This window comes from Oratosquilla oratoria, chromosome 7 (genome assembly GCF_046742065.1).
Source record: "Oratosquilla oratoria isolate Oo_2021 chromosome 7, ASM4674206v1, whole genome shotgun sequence".
Lineage (NCBI taxonomy): Eukaryota > Metazoa > Arthropoda > Malacostraca > Stomatopoda > Squillidae > Oratosquilla > Oratosquilla oratoria.
Window position 1 is genome coordinate 43544474 of NC_134783.1, and position 19897 is coordinate 43564370.

At 39.6% G+C, this 19897-nt stretch overlaps 1 protein-coding gene across 1 annotated transcript in view; it reads left to right on the forward strand.

Annotated features, from left to right (window-relative positions):
- The first annotated feature begins 10455 nt into the window (after positions 1-10455).
- Positions 10456-19897, forward strand: part of Fim (plastin-2 fimbrin) — a 129615-nt gene continuing 120173 nt past the window's right edge. Inside the window, exon 1 of the mRNA XM_076188160.1 lies at positions 10456-10783. Within this exon, the coding sequence (XP_076044275.1) occupies positions 10634-10783 (150 nt within the window). The 5' untranslated portion in view covers positions 10456-10633. The remainder of the gene's footprint in view (positions 10784-19897) is intronic.

Below are 19897 nucleotides of genomic sequence, written 5' to 3' on the forward strand. Positions count from 1 at the left end.
CTATGTGTATTGACGTCAACATCCGGAAGAAGTGAATAATACTGGGTATGCATATGCAGTGATAGTTTTTTGTCCGGTGGATGTGGCTATCAGTGAGAGGTCGGAAGGGGTATGGCTCAGGCGCTGTCGACTGTCGACTTTGTTTAGTACTTCCGTTAAATTCCTAAAAGAGAAAGTTTCTATATCAACTAAATACTTTTAAAGTGCTGTTTGTTTTTATATTATAATTTGATATAAATGTGTAAGAACTATGCATTTGATCTAATCAGTAGCTCTTGTTTGTTGCCATAGTTCGTTGGCGGTTTTGATGACATCTCATCGATGATGAAGCTGGGTTTCGAGAACAGCTCGGATGTCGTTGGTCAAAGTGGTTTTGCCCCCTGGGTTTTGTTTTCGTTCTTTGTGTTGTTTTTGTTCTCTCGCTGGGCTTTGGTAGTTTGTATGTGTTAGTATCAAATACATCCAAGCCTGCGGCTTTTTGAATTTGAATTCCTGCATTCAGTATTGTTGTGTAGGACTGCTGCGCCAATGCGCTGATGTTCGGCCTAAGATTCAATTGTTGGATTATTCAAATTGCTAAATCATGCTGACCAGCATTTAAATGTGTCTACTTTATATAAACTATTATGAAAACTATCGATGTTATGAAATAATCTCGAACACGCCTGCTTTATCCCATGTGTTGATTTTTTAAGGAATTGATATCAACCAGAAAATCGGGTTGAATTCGATAGTTTTGTCGACTTGCGAGCGAGGAAGATCGACAATGCTGATTCCCACATTTAATTAATGATGTGCGAGATTGCAGTGCTAATTCTGGATTAAGATTATTTTGCGTATACTAATAGTTCTTGCAATTTATATTGTATCATAATATACATCGATCAGCTGCGCCACAAAAAAAGACTGATAAAGCAGGAACTAATGGTGGTTATTCAGTTATGTCCTGAATGTTTACATAAAAAATTATTCAATTATTAATTTATTTATTTATTATATTCATAGTGATGCGACACGCCATTATCCTTCTATTAAGAAATACATAATTATGAAAGATGCAATAACGCTATGAAAACAACAATGGGAAAATTAAAACCCCCCACACAACACACAAACTCTCAAAAACAAATTAACAGAAAGTGAATCAGACATGTATTAACAGTGCATAACTACACACTGCTGTGTCGATAACAAATGACAGCGCGTGCTCATAGGGAACAATATATAGAAAACGTGACATTTCCACATAATATAGAACAACCGGTTACCAGATGAAGAACTAAAATGAATAAATAAATAGATATAACAAATTGACTGAAAATAATGATAGAATAGGCAAGATGCTATGCATACAGCCTTTCCTGTAAAATCCAGCTGGGCATGTACAGCTGGGTTACTAATCTCTTAGATATTACTGATGAAAACTGAATCATAATAGCGATGTGACAGAATGACAAGGAGGAAAATCTCGTCCCTTATCATACGCAGGAAAGGCTTCCTCCCTTTGTTAAACGAGAAACTGTAATATTAGTATAATTATGTTACTTTTATTTCGTTTGCGTTTGTACATGTAAAAGACACACACACATATATATATATATATATATATATATATTTATAATGAATTCAGCCATCCTGAGTCCACTGCTGAACAAAGGCCTCCTTCATAGCATTCCATGATTCACATGACCGGGCCAACCTCTGCCACGTCACTCCTGCAAACTTCTCTCAACCTGTCTGGTCTCCCTCTTCCAAGCTCCCCATCTCGCTGCGTCCACTCAGTAACACGCCCCATCGTTCATCAGTCGTTCGCACCAACTTACCTGCCCAATTTCACTTCCTCTTTTACCGCCTGCACAATATCTTTCACTCTAATCTGCTCTCTCACTCAACTTACTCTCTTTCGCTCTCTCAGCGTTATCCCCATCATTGATCTCTCCATTCTTCTCTGTGCAGTCCTTATCTTTGTCGCCATCGCCTTCGTCAGTTTCCAAGTCTCACACCCATAGATTATTGTTGGCAGAATGCATTGATTGTAAATTTTCAGACATAGAGGTAGAGACCCTCTTAGGATTTTATTATACTTACCAAACGCTTTACAACCTGTTGTAATACGTCTTTTTATTTCGTTATCATGATCTTTGGTCACTTTCACCATCTGGCGTAAATAATTGTACTCTTCAACTTCTTCAAGACTCTCACCTTCAATTATAATCTCTTTACTTTGAGCTTTCATGTTGAAAATTACTTTGATTTTGGTCTTATTGATTTTTAAACCTACTTTGAGGCTTTCCTTGTTCAGATCACTCTATCTTGCAAGTCTTCTGCTCTTTCTGAAATAAGAATACTGTTATCAGCAAATCTTAGGTGGTTCAAATATTCGTCTTCTCTTCCCAACTCAATCTTCTGAAAATCTCTTCCAAGCAAGCTGTAAATAATTTGGGTGAAATTGTATCGCCTTGGCGTACTTCTTTCTCGATTTTGATATTTTCTGTATGCTCCGCCTTTGTAATCCTTTGTTACCTTTCGCATAAATCTTCTCTAGAATTCTTACAATATGTTCGTTTGTACTCTGCTTACATAAAGAGTTTAGTATTGCTATTTGTTTACCGAGTCTAAGACCTTTTCGTAATCTATAAAAACTAAACAAAGAAGTACGAGTATATTGTATTCTGTCGTTTTTTCGATTAGTTGGTTCATCGCCTGCAAATGATCTAGTGTCGAATATCCGCTTCTAAAGCCTGCCTGTTCTCTCGGTTGGTTTACATCTAAAACCTGACTTGATCTATTTGTAAGGATCTTGGAGAATACTTTATATACATTTGATAACAACCTAATCGGTCGGTAGTTACTAAGGTCTTTCTGGTCTCCTTTTTTTTAAGCAAAATAATTATAGCATTGCACCAGGATTCAGGAACGCTTTCTTGACAAGCATTGGGTGTACAACTGAGCTATCTTAATATGAATTTCTTTCCTATCTAAGAGTTGACACCTTGACGTGGTGGATAGGCTGGCTTGACAATCTTAATGATTACAAAAGCTATGTCGGTAGAGAGGAAATCTCTGTAGGGTCACCCATATCGAACAGGTTTTGTAAGAAAGATCAAAGAGCAGCTCACATACACGCACACACACACAGTCGCAGGACACACTGCAAATTGATGGCGAACATAGAATTTCCTTATAGGGCCTATAGATATATAGGGCTTCACCGAATATAATGAATAAAGTAACACCAGAGAAATATCTCACCAGAAACCAGTTGGCAAGGTGAAATTACTGCCAAAATCCCTTCATAGCACAATGAATAACACGACCAATACAAAACCGGACGTTCCTATTGGATCATCGTCTCCTAAATGTCCAACCGCATTGCTTTGTGTGCTTACGGGCAGTGTGCCACCGAATGTGATTAAGCATTGGCCAAGGAGATGCAAGTCTTGGACATTAAACATGAAGAAAATGAAGGTCTATACTTACAACGTAAGAACCCTCTCACAAGAAAACAGGCTGGAGAGTTTAATGGAAGAACTATATAACATCAAGTGGGGCATCGTAGGACTGAGCGAAGTCTGAAGAGTGGAAGAAAAGCTGATGCAATGACAAGATGGTCACCACCTGTTCTACTATAGAGGTAAGGACAAAGAAAGATCTAGTGGAGTAGGAGTCTTGATAAACCGAGAGGTTGTTGGTAATGTAGTCAAGTTCAGTAGTTTATCAGACAGGGTAGCTTGGATTGTGATTTGGCTGTGTAAAAGGTACACTCTAAAAATAGTTCAGGTTTATGCACTAACTTTACATATTTCAGACGATGAAATTGAGTCCTTCTATGATGACTTAAATCAGGTAATGGATCAAGAAAAAAGTACGTACACGTTGGTAATAGGCGACTTTAATGCTAAAGTGGGGAAAAAGATGGGAGATGAGTCGTGCATTGGGAAGTTTGGAGTAGGTGAAAGAAATGAGAGGCGAGATGTTAGTCAAATTTGCAGAGAACTACAACATGAAGATAATGGACACTTTCTTCCAAAATCGTGTATGTCGTAAATGGACCTGGAAAAGTCCAAATGGAACAACAAAGAACGAAGTAGACTTCATAATAGGAGGCGAAAACAAGAGCGTTAACAATGTTACGGTCATACATAAAGTCAACATAGGTAGTGACCGTAGAATGGTAGGTTGCACAGCTAAATCCAATTTCAGAGCCGAGAGAAATAAACTAGTTCTAAAAAAGAAAATACTTGCGAAGGTGAAGGATAATAAGAAAATTCAATTAGAAATTAAAAATAGATTAGAAGCTCTAAGAACTAACGAGGACTCCATTGAAGACATGATTTTGAATTTAGTGAATATCATTAAGGAACCTACAGAGAAAGTGGGAAGTACAAAAATAATTAGAAAAAAAATAGTCCAAAGTTACAAATGACAAAAGAAGAGGGACCGTGCAGATGAAAAGCAGGAGAGACGAGATAGAAAGAGTAGAACTAAAGCTTCTCGGCAAAAGGCAGAGATCAGAGAAAAGAAAGAGCAACACGAATGAAATAGAGGTAACTATTCGGAAAGGTAAAAGTATTAAAGGGACCGAGCGCAGACATGCTTTAGAAAGACGGTAAATGATATGTTTGAAAAACTGAAATGGAGAGATCATTAAATACAGAGACAGAATGGTAAAAAGAGTAGAATTTTACCAAGAGCTTTACTCATCGAAGACCGTAGTTCAGTCAGTAAATTTATCTATAGACGTTAGTAGTGTACCAAAGATTACAAAGGAAGTAGAATTTGCTCTAAAAAATATGAAACTGGGAAAAAGCACATGGGGAAAAATGTATATTGATAGATCTCTTGATAGACGCAGGTAAGAAATTCACACACACACACACATATATATATATATACTGTATATATGTACAAGCGCCGGCTACGTCGTGGGCCTTGGGGTGCAACGATGCTCGCTTCGCATGCGGGCGCTTCGTGCAAAGGCCGTTGGCCCTTTAAACACATAACCCTAATATTCTAATGTTCAGCAAATAAAAGAACGGTATACATTTTATTATTGTTACTCTATTTATTTATTTATTTTTTATTGTGTTATTTTCATGGAGTATTAAACGTCGTTGTTTTCTTGGGGCTAACATACGCTAACATCCGAGTCATCTAAGCTGGTGCATACGTATTTTTGTTTTTTAAGGTAAAGGCATAAGGAGTTCTAGGATACTGTCCATCTTCTTTCTGAGTTCTTGGTTTAGTTCATCTTGACGCGCATTTACCTTTTGTTGTGTCTTGAATTCACCCATGTCATTTATGAAGTCAAGGATCCTTATCTTTCGGATTCTACCCGAAGAATGTATTCTGGGAGGATCATTGCTTCAGCCTGCTCTTCAGTGAGTTCGCCAATCGGAGAGGGATCTAGTGCCGGCTCCTCCTCTCTATTTGTATTTGTTGTTTTTTCTTTTCACCCAAACTCAACTTTTACGGGAGACTTCGTTGTAGGGGCTTCTTCTATACCTTCTGGTTCTGCCTTGAATAGCTCTTGGTAGATAACGCTAAACAGTAGTTTCTTGATAGTATTGTTAGAAGCTGGCCGTGTGCAAAGTCCAGAAAAAGTCCGCAATATTTAAGCGTTTGCCCCTGCGACCTGTTTATCGCGGGAGCATAGCTTAACTGTATTGGAAACTGCCTTCTCTTGAAATGTACGGGAGAATCAACTGCTTCAAGTATTATCCTGGGTATCATAACTTGCCTTCTGTTTCACCACTTTAAATCTTGCCTACCATTATGTTCTTACCCGAATTGGTGATCATTATGCGACTGCCATTACATATAATGGGAGGTCTTATATATTGTCATGACTATACGACCCATCTTGAGTTTCAGCTCATGGGGAAGGATGGAAGGAGAGCCTGCGGATATATACAGAAGTCAGGATGTCCATTTTCTCTTCTTGACACAGTATCTAAGTTCATATTTTTTTTCCCTTTTCCTTTGATAACTGGGAGTATCTGCCTAAAATCACCCGCGCAAAGGCAATCCTTCCCATGAAGAGAAGAATTGTCATATCACCCCTTGATTTCACTGCCCAAATCCGACAACCTCCTGGTCCTAGCCTGCCCGTATGACACACGTACCTGTTCTCATTTTTTCCAAAGCAAAGCTCCACATAATTTACATGTTACTTCCCCCAATATCCCTAAATTGAAAATTTGTAACCTTGCAACTCGTATGACTGATTTAGTGGACTGTTTTACGTTACGTTCTGTACGCTTTTATATCTGTAATACCTGCCACCTCTTCTTTCGTCAAATCTGGCAAACCACCATTCTTTATCGCCTGTTAACTCTCGCCTTTAGTAGTTTCTCTAGGATAGCCTCTCTGCCGGAGCTAATCTTTTCAAGTCTTTTTCTAGACGGTCAAACGGTTTGACAAACCCGGTTTGTCAAACAAGTGTTTGAAGTGATGTTTGACCGTGTGAATAGGGTATTTGGTTGTCAAAAACGATCGACAAACGTGTTTGACGACCAAAAACCCCATTCACACGGTCAAACATCACTTCAAACACTTGCCTGACAAACCCGGTTTGTCAAACTGTTCGACCGTGTAAATGGCCCTTTAGATTGGCTTCTTTTTTTCATCAATCTAATTTCCTTGCGTGCAACCTAAGGCCAGCTGTTCTTTTTTCTCTCTTCCTTAAGTGCTAATTTTTCTAGACGGTACCTTTCATTATCTGTTAACGTTGTCTTCCTCAACCTCTTGATGGTTATCCGACTCCTTTTCTTGAGAGATTGATGGCAACTCTTCTTTAATAACGTCACATCTCACAGTGTCGTTGTTCGTGTGGTCAAGGATTTGATCCATCTCATCAGAAACCGTTTCGGGGCTTCTTTAACCGCCGTCGGCTTAGGAGTTTTCTTTGTTTTCTTTTCAGCCTCCTTTTTACGATTCATTATAGCAGATCTTCTGTCAATTTCTTTTTCCACGTATCTTTCTCTTCCTCAAATGTTCATCGAATCTTCTGTTGGTCTGCACGGTGTATCTTTTCAGGCCCCAATAATCTGTTTTAAGAATAATTTTTTCTTCCTGTCTTTTTTCTTACTGCTTCTGACCCAGGGCAGTGGACAGGATGCAGGGATGACCCGTCATCCAGAAGGTGCCAGGATGAGAAGGAGGGTGGCGGGGAGTGGAATATATAGATGGAATGGGTGGGAGTGGTTTTTATGCCCTTTTTCTTTTTGGCTACCCCTCGTGTAGGGGGAAAAAGCTTTTGGTATCTGTATGTATGTGTCTTGATCCCACACTCGTTACTAATACAGGTAACACTCGGACACTTCAATTTGCCCCCTTGGGTTACCAAAAATATGTTTATTGTACATCACATTTCCATATACGACAGTTTCATTATGGTTAAAGTGATTACAAATAAATTAGGCTTGCAGAACAACAAAGAAAGGTTTATTAGCAAAATATAATTGACCCTGACTTGGACTTCAAACGAGAGACGAAAAGATACATACATATACCAAGGCTCCCCCTTTCAAGGGAGGTAGCCAAAAAGGGAAAGGCATAAAAACACTCCCACCCATTTCATCCCTAATACACTCCACACCCCTCCCACCCTCCCTCTCATCTGAGCACCTCCTGGATGACGAAAAGATAGCTACGCATTAAGACGCGCGATGTCAACGCACCTCGATTTGAAACAAAAACGTTCAACCGAATTGTTCAACCGACTTATTAAGGTCCCCCGCCAGGTGATTTTAATCAGCTGGGGAATAGCGACAAGTCTAGGTCCCAGCCATCTCGAGACTTCTCCTGGGGTAATAAAATCGTCAATACTCCAGTCGATTCCACTTCTTCAAATGCTACAACGTCATTCACAATTTTATTCAGTTTAGGGAACCTCCCTCTATGGGTTAGTCGGAAGTGGTACAACGCACCGGATACGCCGAATGTATGACGTCATTCGTTCAAGATGGAGGCAGCAGCTGTGTGAATGCCTAACTACGCAGGCGAAGCGAGGCGAGGCCTGGAAGAATTCTTTCCTAACAGGTCCCCCGGATTCGGATACATGTAAGGTCCTTACCCCACCACCACCAAGATATTGTGACGGTATTTCTTCACACGTTCCATGATGATCACTGACTGTGTCAAAGAGGGTTTGGTTAGTACAATTGTTCTGAAATATAGTTGGGGGTGGGGGGGGCGAGACTCGTTGGGAAAGATTTCTGCAGTTTGCGTCAGTGAGCACGAAAGTTTGTTACATTATTGCTATCAAGTATTGTACTAGGTGGTGCAGCTTCAGCCGGTGTTCTGATGCCGAAAGGCCTGTAATAAATATAAATGGATGAATGAATAAGTGCTGTAGCCACCTGTAACCCCAAGAAAGTCACAAAATAAACAAAAATCGTTGATTTGATCCGAGACAATCAAAAGGCGTATAATAAGTTGGTTTGGAGGCGATGGCGATGGAGAGGGAAAGATCATGAACATAGAGACACATATGCACACATACTCAAGAGAGCGAGTTGATATGATAATCTCCAGAATGAATAAAGTAACAGAAAAACAGGATTTCGTACTATTAGAATCGAAGAACATTAAGAGGGCCTAGCAAACAATTGAAGAAAATGGGTGCGTCAATTTGTGTTACAATTTGGAGGAAATAATCCAGGCCGTGCACTACTAGGTAAGTACACACACACACATAGACACGCTAGGTATGATAGTTTGAGAGAATGACGCACATATTGTACAGTTACTTTGACGAGCAATGTTTAACATAGGTGATATGAAGCCATCTCGCAGCGCGCGTGAGGCAATCATACATGTGTTGTCATAGTCTTACGGATGCACTAGCAAAAAAAAAAAAAAAAAAAATTACAGTCATACGAATGCGTCAGCAAATCTCAAAAAAACGTTGCAATTCTAACGACATCCAGGTAAATGGAGCCTCCCCCGCCATCCCCACTCCCTCCCGCGCAAAGTCAGTCGTTGTCTGCGTTTCACGGAATGCGCAGCAGCGGGAAGAAAGGCTGATGAATCACGATGTCGAACAAGCTGAATCTTCACGTGTGAGCTCACACCTGCGTCAGGCAGGTTCTCGCTTACAGTACATGCATTAACATTGTTACATTATCACAGTCCCTTGGCCAATCGGAAAAGGTCCACGAGAATAATATAATTAGCTTGGCGACGCCCAAAATAGAAATAATATTGCCACAATTTACGGATGAGAATCCAATTAACCTACAATACTTTCCCTACAAAGGAGATGAAGGAAATAGGCACATGAGAGTCAGAAAGGAAAACTAAGGGACAGCTATTTATGAAAACACCCAACATGAAATTTATAGAAGAAATGGATGAAAATGCATATCATGTACGTGGGAAAGGTAAAGAGGTCAATAATACATATTTCATCGTCATTTTCTATTTCTTTTTAGGCCTGTGGTCAAGTTTAGGTTGGGTTAGGTTATTTTAGGATATAGTATTGTCAAATACTGATCGAACATTGTGTACTGTTTACAAAGCAAGGGGGATGGTGTCGTAATTTACCATAATGATAATATAAATTATGATAACAACAACAACAATATTAATAATGAAAATTCAAAATAATAATAATGATGCTAATAAAAATAAATCATCGAATCACACCAAGTCCTTCCCCACTCTATCTCGTGAATAAAAGGACATCTCGTGTCCTGTTTGTGATAAACTTTAGTACAAAACTTGCTCATATTTCATTCTAGACATTAAAACTAAATTTAGTTTGGTTGGTTAGGTATATCTGGGTTAGGTTACGCAAATTAGATTTAAGTGTGTAGGTTTAATATAATGGAAATAAGCTTATATGCTTTTTGTGTTATCCTCGATAATTGTAATTGTTATTTCGAACTATGTGTTCTTGTCATTATCTGCACTTCATGTATATTGATTCAATGCCAAATCGAATTATTGTTATTATTATTATCCTATGAGAAATGGCAATCATCCAGTATCGCAATGTGACCTAAATATACACAGTTGGGGATTTGGTTTTGTAGTAATGTACGTTTGTGTGCGTATACGCAACTGATTTATTGTTTTCTGTCATACTATAACGTAGTTTTCTGAGTATTAAAAGCCTATGCATACATACTACTTATCCATTACCTGAACTACATTTACAGTTATCACTAACATTCCATAGGCATACAGATTCTTAAGATAAAGAAAAAATAAGTATATGCACTAGTATTAGGTTCTGTACGCTAAGTAACTGTGGAATTTGTTAATTTCTCTTGGGTCAAAGTAAAATTTGCTCGTGAATAACCTGTGAAAGAACTTGCGCATACGGATGTACTCATGGGTTTGGCTAATCTCCGCTCTCCAGGGATGTATTTCTATTTCTAAGCGTGGGAGGAGGTCGTTGGGGAGTTCCCTTAGCAATGAAGAGTGGGTTGGTCGTTTGCTTCCTTCGCACTTGCCGCCACTCTGTCATCCTGTAAACATCGCGCTCTGCGCATGCGTACTTCAACTTGACAAGTTAAAGACTTGTAAAAACGTAACTTTATATTTTGTGAGCAGAATACGTACATAATATATTCGAAAAAAATATATCAAGTTTTAAAGTATATTTTAAACAGAATAATTAATAATGAAGAGCAAAAGCATCGTAGAGGATTACAAAAAGATACTGGAGCAGAGAGTGGCCTCCAATCACCAGTCTGGCGAAATGGCTTCGGAGAAGGGTACGGTCGCGTTCTTGGACGAACAAGTCGAAGAGTTGTGTGAAACTTTTGATACGGTGAGTAGAATTGATATGTTTTTTACATTATAATTTTTATTTAGTACCCATAGTAGTGAGAGTTATAGGTCGGACACCCGTAACTTCAGAAAAAAGGCAAAGAACATCAGTTGTGGCAGTGTGTGTCGGAGAGGATGGGCGAGGCTCCTATTGAATCGAAGCAGGTGCGATAACTAAATGATAAGGAAGTGACACCTTTTGCAATGCTAGATGACTGAAAGCTAGAATTGGGTGTTTCATATAAATATATTTCATCGGAAGACATAGTAGGTACTTAATTAATCTAACCAATAAAGTTTGGGGGGAGGATGCGGTTGAGACGTGGTGGCGGTGCGGTCTTGGTTGTGTGGTAGTGGGTTCCACATAGGGCAATAATAAAGTCCATAATGTTATGTTAGATGAGTGATATCGAAAACACGAAGATAAATGGACTTCTTCCTCGTAGTTTATTGGTTGTTCATATCGATGGAAGTTTTGTTTACCTTGGGGAATATATTTCGTTTAGAAGTAAAAACAAACTTGAACGCATAAAACTAATTTCAAAACACCGCCACGCATTTGATCTACCTACGTCGTTTAACCGTCCGTTTCAAAAGTTTTAAGATGTTACTGTGAATTGGGCATTTCGACAGTATTGGCATGGAGTCGCTGATATTTAAGGATACACTAGGTGGTCCTGGTTGCTGGCTGGGCTTCCCGGACATAGCCCAAGCCTCTTGTGTTGCACATTGATTTTGCATCACCCGGCTTAGCTGTCCCAACCTCGAGCATTGCCTTGCTTTGTTCCCTTTGGTATGGGATATTTTTTTCGGAGCCATTTAATATCTCATATGTATATATTTATATATTTTTTCTGTTCATGACTGGCTATCTGCGGACGTTGTTTTATTTTGCATACGTTACGGAATTTAATTATGTATGTATATATATATATATTATATATATATATATAATGTATATATATATAATGTATATATATATAATGTATATATATATAATGTATATATATATAATGTATATATATATATCAACAGACATGTATACAAAAAATATATGAGCTAACTCAGGGTATCTACTGCTATTTTCTGTGTGCACTTGATTTTTTGTTATGAACCAGAATTTGACCTCTAAAGATGTGCCTTTGTTATCCAGGGGATCTAAGAGGATCAATGTAACGATTGACCCAAGCATGGGTGTTCCTTAACAATCACTTATGTATTCCACCTCCATTGAGACAAACAGTGAATTGTATGTATAAGCACTATAAGAATTCATTGATTAATTTATTTGGCCCTAGGTAGTAGTAATGCACAATTGGTTTACCTTCTGAGGTAAGAGGTGGATGGAATTGATGGCATGACTTAATGAAATGTAAACAATAGATTATGTGGCTCCTGTGCATGTGAAGTAGTGCCATGGAAATGTATGTAGTTGCCAGCAGAGTACAAAGAAAGTGCCAACGAGTATGTGATAGATTGAGGTAGGCTGTAATATCTTTGCTCCTGATATGGTCTCATGGATGAACAAGGGGGTAGATGCAAATAGGATTATATGGGAAGGGTAAGTTGGAGCTGTCAGTAACATAAGCTCCACTGTGCTAGGTTGCAAACATATTAAAAAGTGGCACTGATCAATATTGCCAGCAGAATTTCTAAGGTAGTGTTGCACTGTCATTTTAAGATAGAATGCATAGGAATGTAGATGCGTTTTGTAATTATAGTGGCATTTTGGTTCGTATTTTTTGGTTACCTTTGTAAAGATTACTTAAAAGGGATGGCTTTAATGTTACCTACATGTGATAAAACTGAAGCTTATTTGTCAGTGAGGCAGCTTTTTACCATCTTCCTTCCCTTCTTTCTTCAAGAGATGGTGTTAATTGTGAGACTATTGGAATTTGTATTTTATGAAAGTTGTACTTAATTGTCAAAAGCACAATACAATATTACTTCATTTTCAACAGTGATATATAATTAATATGCTTTGATATAACTTCAAGGGTTTCATTGAAATTGTAATGCACTGAAAAATATGATGTGTAGATTCTTGGGTCTCCGCTTTGTTTCACGTTTTTGATCAGCCAAGGCAAATGATAAGTGTAAATAGCTTTTGTGAATTTAACCCAGGATGACGCTTATGGAATAAGGTTGAATCAAAACGTATCACAAGACTAAATCTACGTTGCACTGAAAATGGAAATATATACATGGATCATGTTTTATGTCAGTTTGATGGTCCTTTTGTGTAGTTTAGTGGCTACTTTCATCTATGCTGTTGCCCTCTTTTTCTCTCTCTCCCCCAAGAGTATACTATCAATAGGAATTGTAATTGGAGTACATCATAATCACATTGGTCAGTGGTCCTGTGGTGGGTAAAATTGCTTTTTCTAACATTTTCCTCGTCCACTTTGTGGGTATGAACAAGTCCTTGTGTTGAAGCACCACCTCGTAAGATTGAAGTACGTCCTCCACCTCCTGCCCCTCCACATCAGTGAAACCTTCACTGACCTCCCTTGAAAATGTACTTTGACCCTGATGACTTTGTTGCATTGACCTTTGAGAAGCCAAAATAATCACACATTGTGGCCTAGGGGACTGGTGGTGGGAACCTGCATGTTATTATTTTCCAAGAGGGAACTTGTAAAAAAAAAAAATATCTCTCTACTGTTTGTCAACACCAAGACCTTCATCTAGAGGTGCATGGCTGGCACTCAGTATCTGGGTTGATCCCAAGATCCCTCTCAGTTTCAGCTATCCATTGTCCATATCTTTGTTGTTGTCCTCTCTTGCAATAGACCAGTGGCCATCAGTTTGGCCCTGTTGCTAGGTGAAGATTGTGTGGAGCTGTCTGGAGTGAATAGGACTGTAAGATACTGTGATCAAACAACCAGCAGCTTCATCCCTCTTCCTCCTACCAGCTGTTGATATAAGATAGGCAAGTCTAATGTTTCCTCCTGGGAAGGTGTATGGGAAAACATAATTAACTATTGCCGATTATTGGGGATTTCCAGTCCATCAAACTATAAACAGTTCTATTGTTAATCAAGATGAAGCTTATGCACTTAGTGGGATTGCCTAGCCATAATAATAACCATTCGCATGATTGGCAGTTACAGGCTGCTTTAATGTCATGTACAGTGAGTGTAGGTTGAATGATGGTGCATTGGCTGCTGTTTGTAAAATTGCTTAAGGAAGGGCACCTTATATGTTCACATTTTCAGATGGGAGATCTTTGTAAGGAATAAGGCTTTTGTTTTCTCTTCCAAGATACAGGTTTTCTTGCCATATAAATCAGACCTGGCTGCATCATCAATAGTATTTGCTCAAAATGGGGGTAATTCTTCCTTACTGGTCCTATTCTATGGTGTTTGCTTTGGAGCATTGTAGGTGTGTAGTAACCGTTTTCCAAAATTAGAGCTTGTTGAGGGTAGTGACCTCTTATCTACCAGTTGTAGTCTTTGACCTCTATCAGCCTCATCGCTTAGGGAATGTTACAGCTTTCAGTTCTGCTAGTGCAGATGACCTTGTGGGGATATTTTATCAAAGTTTCATGTAATGTGTATCATTTCATGCCATGATATCAGCATGTCAGTGCTGACGCATTCAGTTCGTCCAACATTTTAAGCTTGCTGTATGTTTATCATTTCTTGTTCAGGACTTGGTGCACAAGTAACAGTATCCCATTCACAACCAGACAGGTCACACACACAAATAAAAGTGTCTAGCAGCTGCCAAAGTAAAAGGTTAATACCACCTGAGTGTTAAGCCATTAATTAGGCAATGGCCATGTAAAATGGAAACACTTTTGTATGACAGTAATATTTGGGTAGCAGTATGAGAGATGTTGAGGTAGTGAGTATACTGTATTGTGAATACTCAATTAAGAGTGATGATTCGGTAATTTACAAGTGCTCCACTCTCCCAACCTACTCATTGAACTAATGAGCATTAATTAGTCAACAGGGCTGCACGGGAGTGGAGTCCAACAAGTAAAATGCATGTAAATGTTTTGACTTCAAATTGGGGTGTTTGTCGTGCTTTTCCGTTAAAAAAGACTGACCATTTTGCTTTTATTCTTTGGTTTTTTGCTATAAAGTGTTCAGAAAGAAAATTGTGACAGTAAATGAAAGGTCATGACAAGATGCATTTAGTAATAACTTTATAACAAATTTTCTAGCCTCTTTGAGAGGCACAGTGGTGCTGGTCAGTTTCTTTCTATACAACAGGTGTGATGTTAGGATTATTTGATAATCACATATTTTACTTTAGCATAATAAATTTCAGTTAAGGCTGTCGTAACTATCCCTTTAAAAACTTTAGTCATGAAACCTACACTATTGTAGCTTTAGAGATTTTATATTTCCAGTCCTAACCTACTGCACTTGCCACTTTCTTACTATGACAGTGTGTGTATATGTATATATATATATGTGTGTGTGTGTGTGTGTATGTATATATGTGTGTATATATATATATATGTGTATATGTATATATATATATGTATATATGTGTGTGTGTATATATATATATATATATAGATGTATATATTTGTATACTTAATTTTATTTTTATTTATTTGATTTAATTGTTATTTGTTTATTATTTTTATTTATTTTGTGAAGTGTGGGCTTGTAGGATTTTTAAATTAGGATGGAGATTGTCCTGTCATCTGGTTAAAGATCACCTGTGATAGAAGGGATAAGAACACTTTACTCCACCCCCCATATAGTGGTGGGATGAGGGGTTGCATTCTGCTGTCATTCTTTTGGTAGTTGATGACAGTGAGAAATTTGCTTAATATACACATTTAGCTCATTAAGCTGTGGATATTCTTTTTAAGCCGAATGAAATTATATTACCAAGGATGCTGAAATAAAACTTGAGAAAATGTTTCCAGCTTTAATGCTTTGAATTCGACTCAACTTGTGGAGTTGGTAATTGTCAGTTGCCCGTGCTGCCCAAGCATGTGGAACGAAGTTGACACCTATGGCTGCAGTTGAGTATCTCGTGCCATAAGGGCTTCCTCACCTTGTGCATACTAATGGAGCAACTTTTGTGTAACTGGGGATGGTAGCTCAAGATGATTAGATGCCAGATGGGTGGAAATTGTTAGTCTGTGCAGAGTTAAATCTCCCTGCTGCATGGTGACATAATTTATAGATTTTGGGTGGAGGCAGGGTCTGACCTGAAGGTTTTCTTTGATTGATGATCCTGTCAGGGCCGAGTTCGTATCGCGAACCAAGATCATCTTGTAACTGTTTGAGACACCCAAGTACATTACAGTTATTGACTTCATTTGCTGTGTGGAGCAGTTGACCTTCTTTTGAATTATGCAGTACATGACTGGAAATAAATGTGCTATTGTTTCAAAGGAATACCGATTAAGGCTCCATTTTGCTCCAAGTCTTGAGTTTGGGTAGAGTGGAATGCCGTAGAGTAGAATTAGCTAAGATGAAATTGTATGGGGCACTGTCATAGTAAAGGGGTTGACCTTGTTATAGAGAGGATGCCATAGAGATGAATAGAATAGACTGGGGCCAGCCACCAGAGGAGGAAAGAAAGTCTCACTTGGTTCGGGGTTTCAAGAATTCATCTCTTCCTCTACCCTCTGTATCCCCGTTCCTCCCACTTCCTTCTCACCCTCTCACCACCCTCTATCGTTAGTGGCATCGTTGTTTGGGTTACTTAAACATAACGTTCAACTTCGGTAATAATGGCGATCATAATAATAACTGGATTTGCTTGTTTGTTGTATTAGTGTGTAACTATGTCACATGTTAAGGGGAGCAGTTTCAAATTGCAATTTCACAGGATTACTATAGTTACATATTGTAGGTTCCATTAACAATAAAAAAGTATTTACTGTGCAGACTGGGATGATTGTAAGAGAACAGTATTGTTGTTATTGACAGAATTATTGTTAATATCATGTTTGTCATCATGCATGAGCCAGCATTGACGCTGTATATTTTTCGATCTGCAAGTTGTGTTCATGCATCTCATCTTAGTTCATGTTGTTGGCAATTCTTCGGGTCAGACTGCCAGATACCATCTCTCTCCTGCCTATCACCCTCGATAAGACACTCATAGATTAAGGGAAAGGTGTGCTTAAATACAAGATATGAATATTTAAGTTAGACTCGTTTCGGAAAGAAAGTAACGGTGTAAGAGGCGACCGTCGACTTCGATTAAAGTTGGTATTTCCCGCGCATCCGCATGATAGCGTCAGTGTCCGAAGTGAGCTGACCTGTTTTTCTTTAGATATTGGTTGTAAATATACTCTTATGACTCGGCTGCATGTTAGTATGTTATCAGAGATGGCTCTGCACTGATAACCAATATGTAAACATGTGTTTCGTTCGAGTGTCTGCCTAGATAAAGTTTTTCGTTAGTTTAACGACTTTTCTGGCAACTCTATCCATATCAGTCGTCGGATAAATTAGTTTGAATTTGGCCGTCTCTTCTTGTCGATTCGGATGGGATGTTGCATTCAGGACTGGTGGATGTGCTTATTGGTGGGGATAGGCTAATCTTTTTCGTCTACCAAGAAGGGAGAGGCTATTGCAGATGTGAATAAAATACCCGGTACGGAAGGGATGTTCACATGTTGGTTATTTTCAAGACTTGATGTCTCATGCCGTAGTCAGTTCTGTGCCACAAGCGATTTCCCCCCGAGAAAAGACAAAGCATTCTTGCTTTCGGGCTCGGCGGAAAGGAAAAACAATAGGAGGAAAGACGTTCGAGTCTGATAGAAAGTTGTTTCTGTTCTTCCGTGGGTTTTGGTGTCGGGTTGCAACACGGGCTCAGTGTTCGCGCGACTGGCAGTGACGGGTTCGTTTGACTTGCAGTTCGAAATGTCTGATGTTTTCGCAAGGTCTACAGGTTAGTAGACCGTATATAGTAGCCACTTTTGATGCATATAGAGGTGCCACGTTTAGAAAGAAACAGGTGACGGATAGATTAGTATTAGGGATATAAAATTAACGTTTCTCTCTCTCTCTCTCACTCGAACTTGTCAGCAGCCATTGAGACACTCAGTAACGAAGAGGTTATATATTTAACCCAAATTAAGAGCGCCCTTCCTCCTCCTTCTCCCTCAATTGAAACAAGTCGTCAACCTGTGGCCAGAAGTGAATAATTACCGTCATTCTCTCTGGGCATAGCGAAGCGCAAGCAAGCTCTAATCACGTTTCTATTACGTGAATCTTCGTTATTGTTTTTAAATAAATTATTAACTTTGTATCTTATTTACTGTTTTATTTGGTTATTTATTATTCGTTTATCTTTATTATTATTTTTTTTTCTGGGATGCTTGTCAACCCACCAGATAGTTTTGTCACTGTCAACCTTTCCGTAGAGAGAGTTCACGTGTGTGCTTATCACATGATAGCGATTGTGGAAGTTATTTCCTTTGATAATCCTTTGTTTTAATGAGCAAACCCCCCTTCCCCACTGAAGGTGTTGCCACGGAGATAAATAAAATCTCTAAGCGACAGTAACCAGAATGAAATATGTAACGTCCACCACCTCCCGGAACAGGTGGACGACCTGACGTTCTGTAAGGCACATGATTCGCCAGTAATGTGCCTTGCTTGCAGCTCGGTCAGACCCCCCCCCCCCACGCACGTACACACACTCCCCTTCAACAGCTACAGCTCTTGCGTTGTCTAGATCTTGCTCCAGAAGCGGCCGAGCTAGAGTCTGGGACCTGGGCTGGGAGCCAAGGAGCTCGGACTAACCGGGGCTGGTGTGGGGATCGCCGGCTCCAGACAACACCAGCACTCCAAGCGCCGGCTGGCTCGATCAGAACCCAGGAGCTTCGACAAGAGACGCTTGGCTACGGTCGAACCTGTCGGCTGATGGCAGGGCAAGCGATAGTCACTGAATGCTGTATGCTCAGGGAGTCTTGTAAGGAATGGTATGTACGTTGTATGGCATTGGTGACGTCATTCTTGGGGGTTGTGACGTCATTGGGACAAGGTCGGGCAAGGACAGTATCCCCACCGCCTCTCCGTCAGGGTTGAAGGTAAATTTGTGGCGGCCATTGGGAGATCGATCTGGAGTATGTAACCTTTAGGTAACAAAGGACTCCTGTTAATGTGAATAAAATCGTCATCGTTTATTCATTTTTTAATAAAAGTAAAACGGACGCCGGGCCAGTGCCATGATTTGAGTTTTTGATGGTTGGCACCAGTTACGACCTAGTTATAAGAAGAAGAACATCATTTGTGATCTTATGTTCACAGGAAGGGGTTCCTCTCGTTGGTAGAATAAAATTGCCTGGTTGGCACCCAGAATGAGTATATTTAGTGGAGCTGAAAGATGTACGGTAGTGAACACCGGTACTGAGGGATTGCCACAGAGATGACTAAAATCGTCACGGGACATCCAGGAAGAGAAAGTGCCCCCTGGCACGGAAGGGGAAGTTGGGTGCTGACTTTAAGGATGTGGAGGAGTCAGCAGAAATCGAGCAGGCGCCAGTGAGGAAGCCCAATGGGGGTTCTTCCCACGGGGGTCTAGGAAAGTCTCCAGGATGGACACCAGACCAAAGAAGCACCGTATTGAAGTCTTCTCCAGCCGGTTCGAAAACAGCATTTCATAAGGGCGACTGAGCTGCGGTCATCTGCATCTGAGTCACCATGGGTTATTTGTCACACCGCATGGGGAGGCGCTGGCCACGGGTGAGGTCACAGGAGGATCGGTTAAGTAGAAGGCCTTGCATGCTCGTGTTCCAAACAATCACGCTTTCGTTTGATCAGGCCCAAGCCTACGTCTATCCCAAACCAATCGTGGAGCAATTTCAGGATTGGTTTGGAGATGTAGGCGTGGGAAGGATAAAAGGAGGGTGAGATTATTACAAACGCGTGTGTACGAGAGAGGTAATGGCTGTCGATCACGAGTCCCACATGTCATCCAAGACCATGGTGAATCTCAAAATAACATAGGATTGGGTTATTGGAAAAAAGGTGCACTTCGTGTAAATACTTATCTAGGTAGATGCATGGATACACTTCATTTTTTTATAATTATAATAATATATAATGGAGATGGTTGTGAATGATGTCGAGGGTTTCCAGCGTCACGATAATCGAGATAATGTCCAACCTCTTCAGTACCA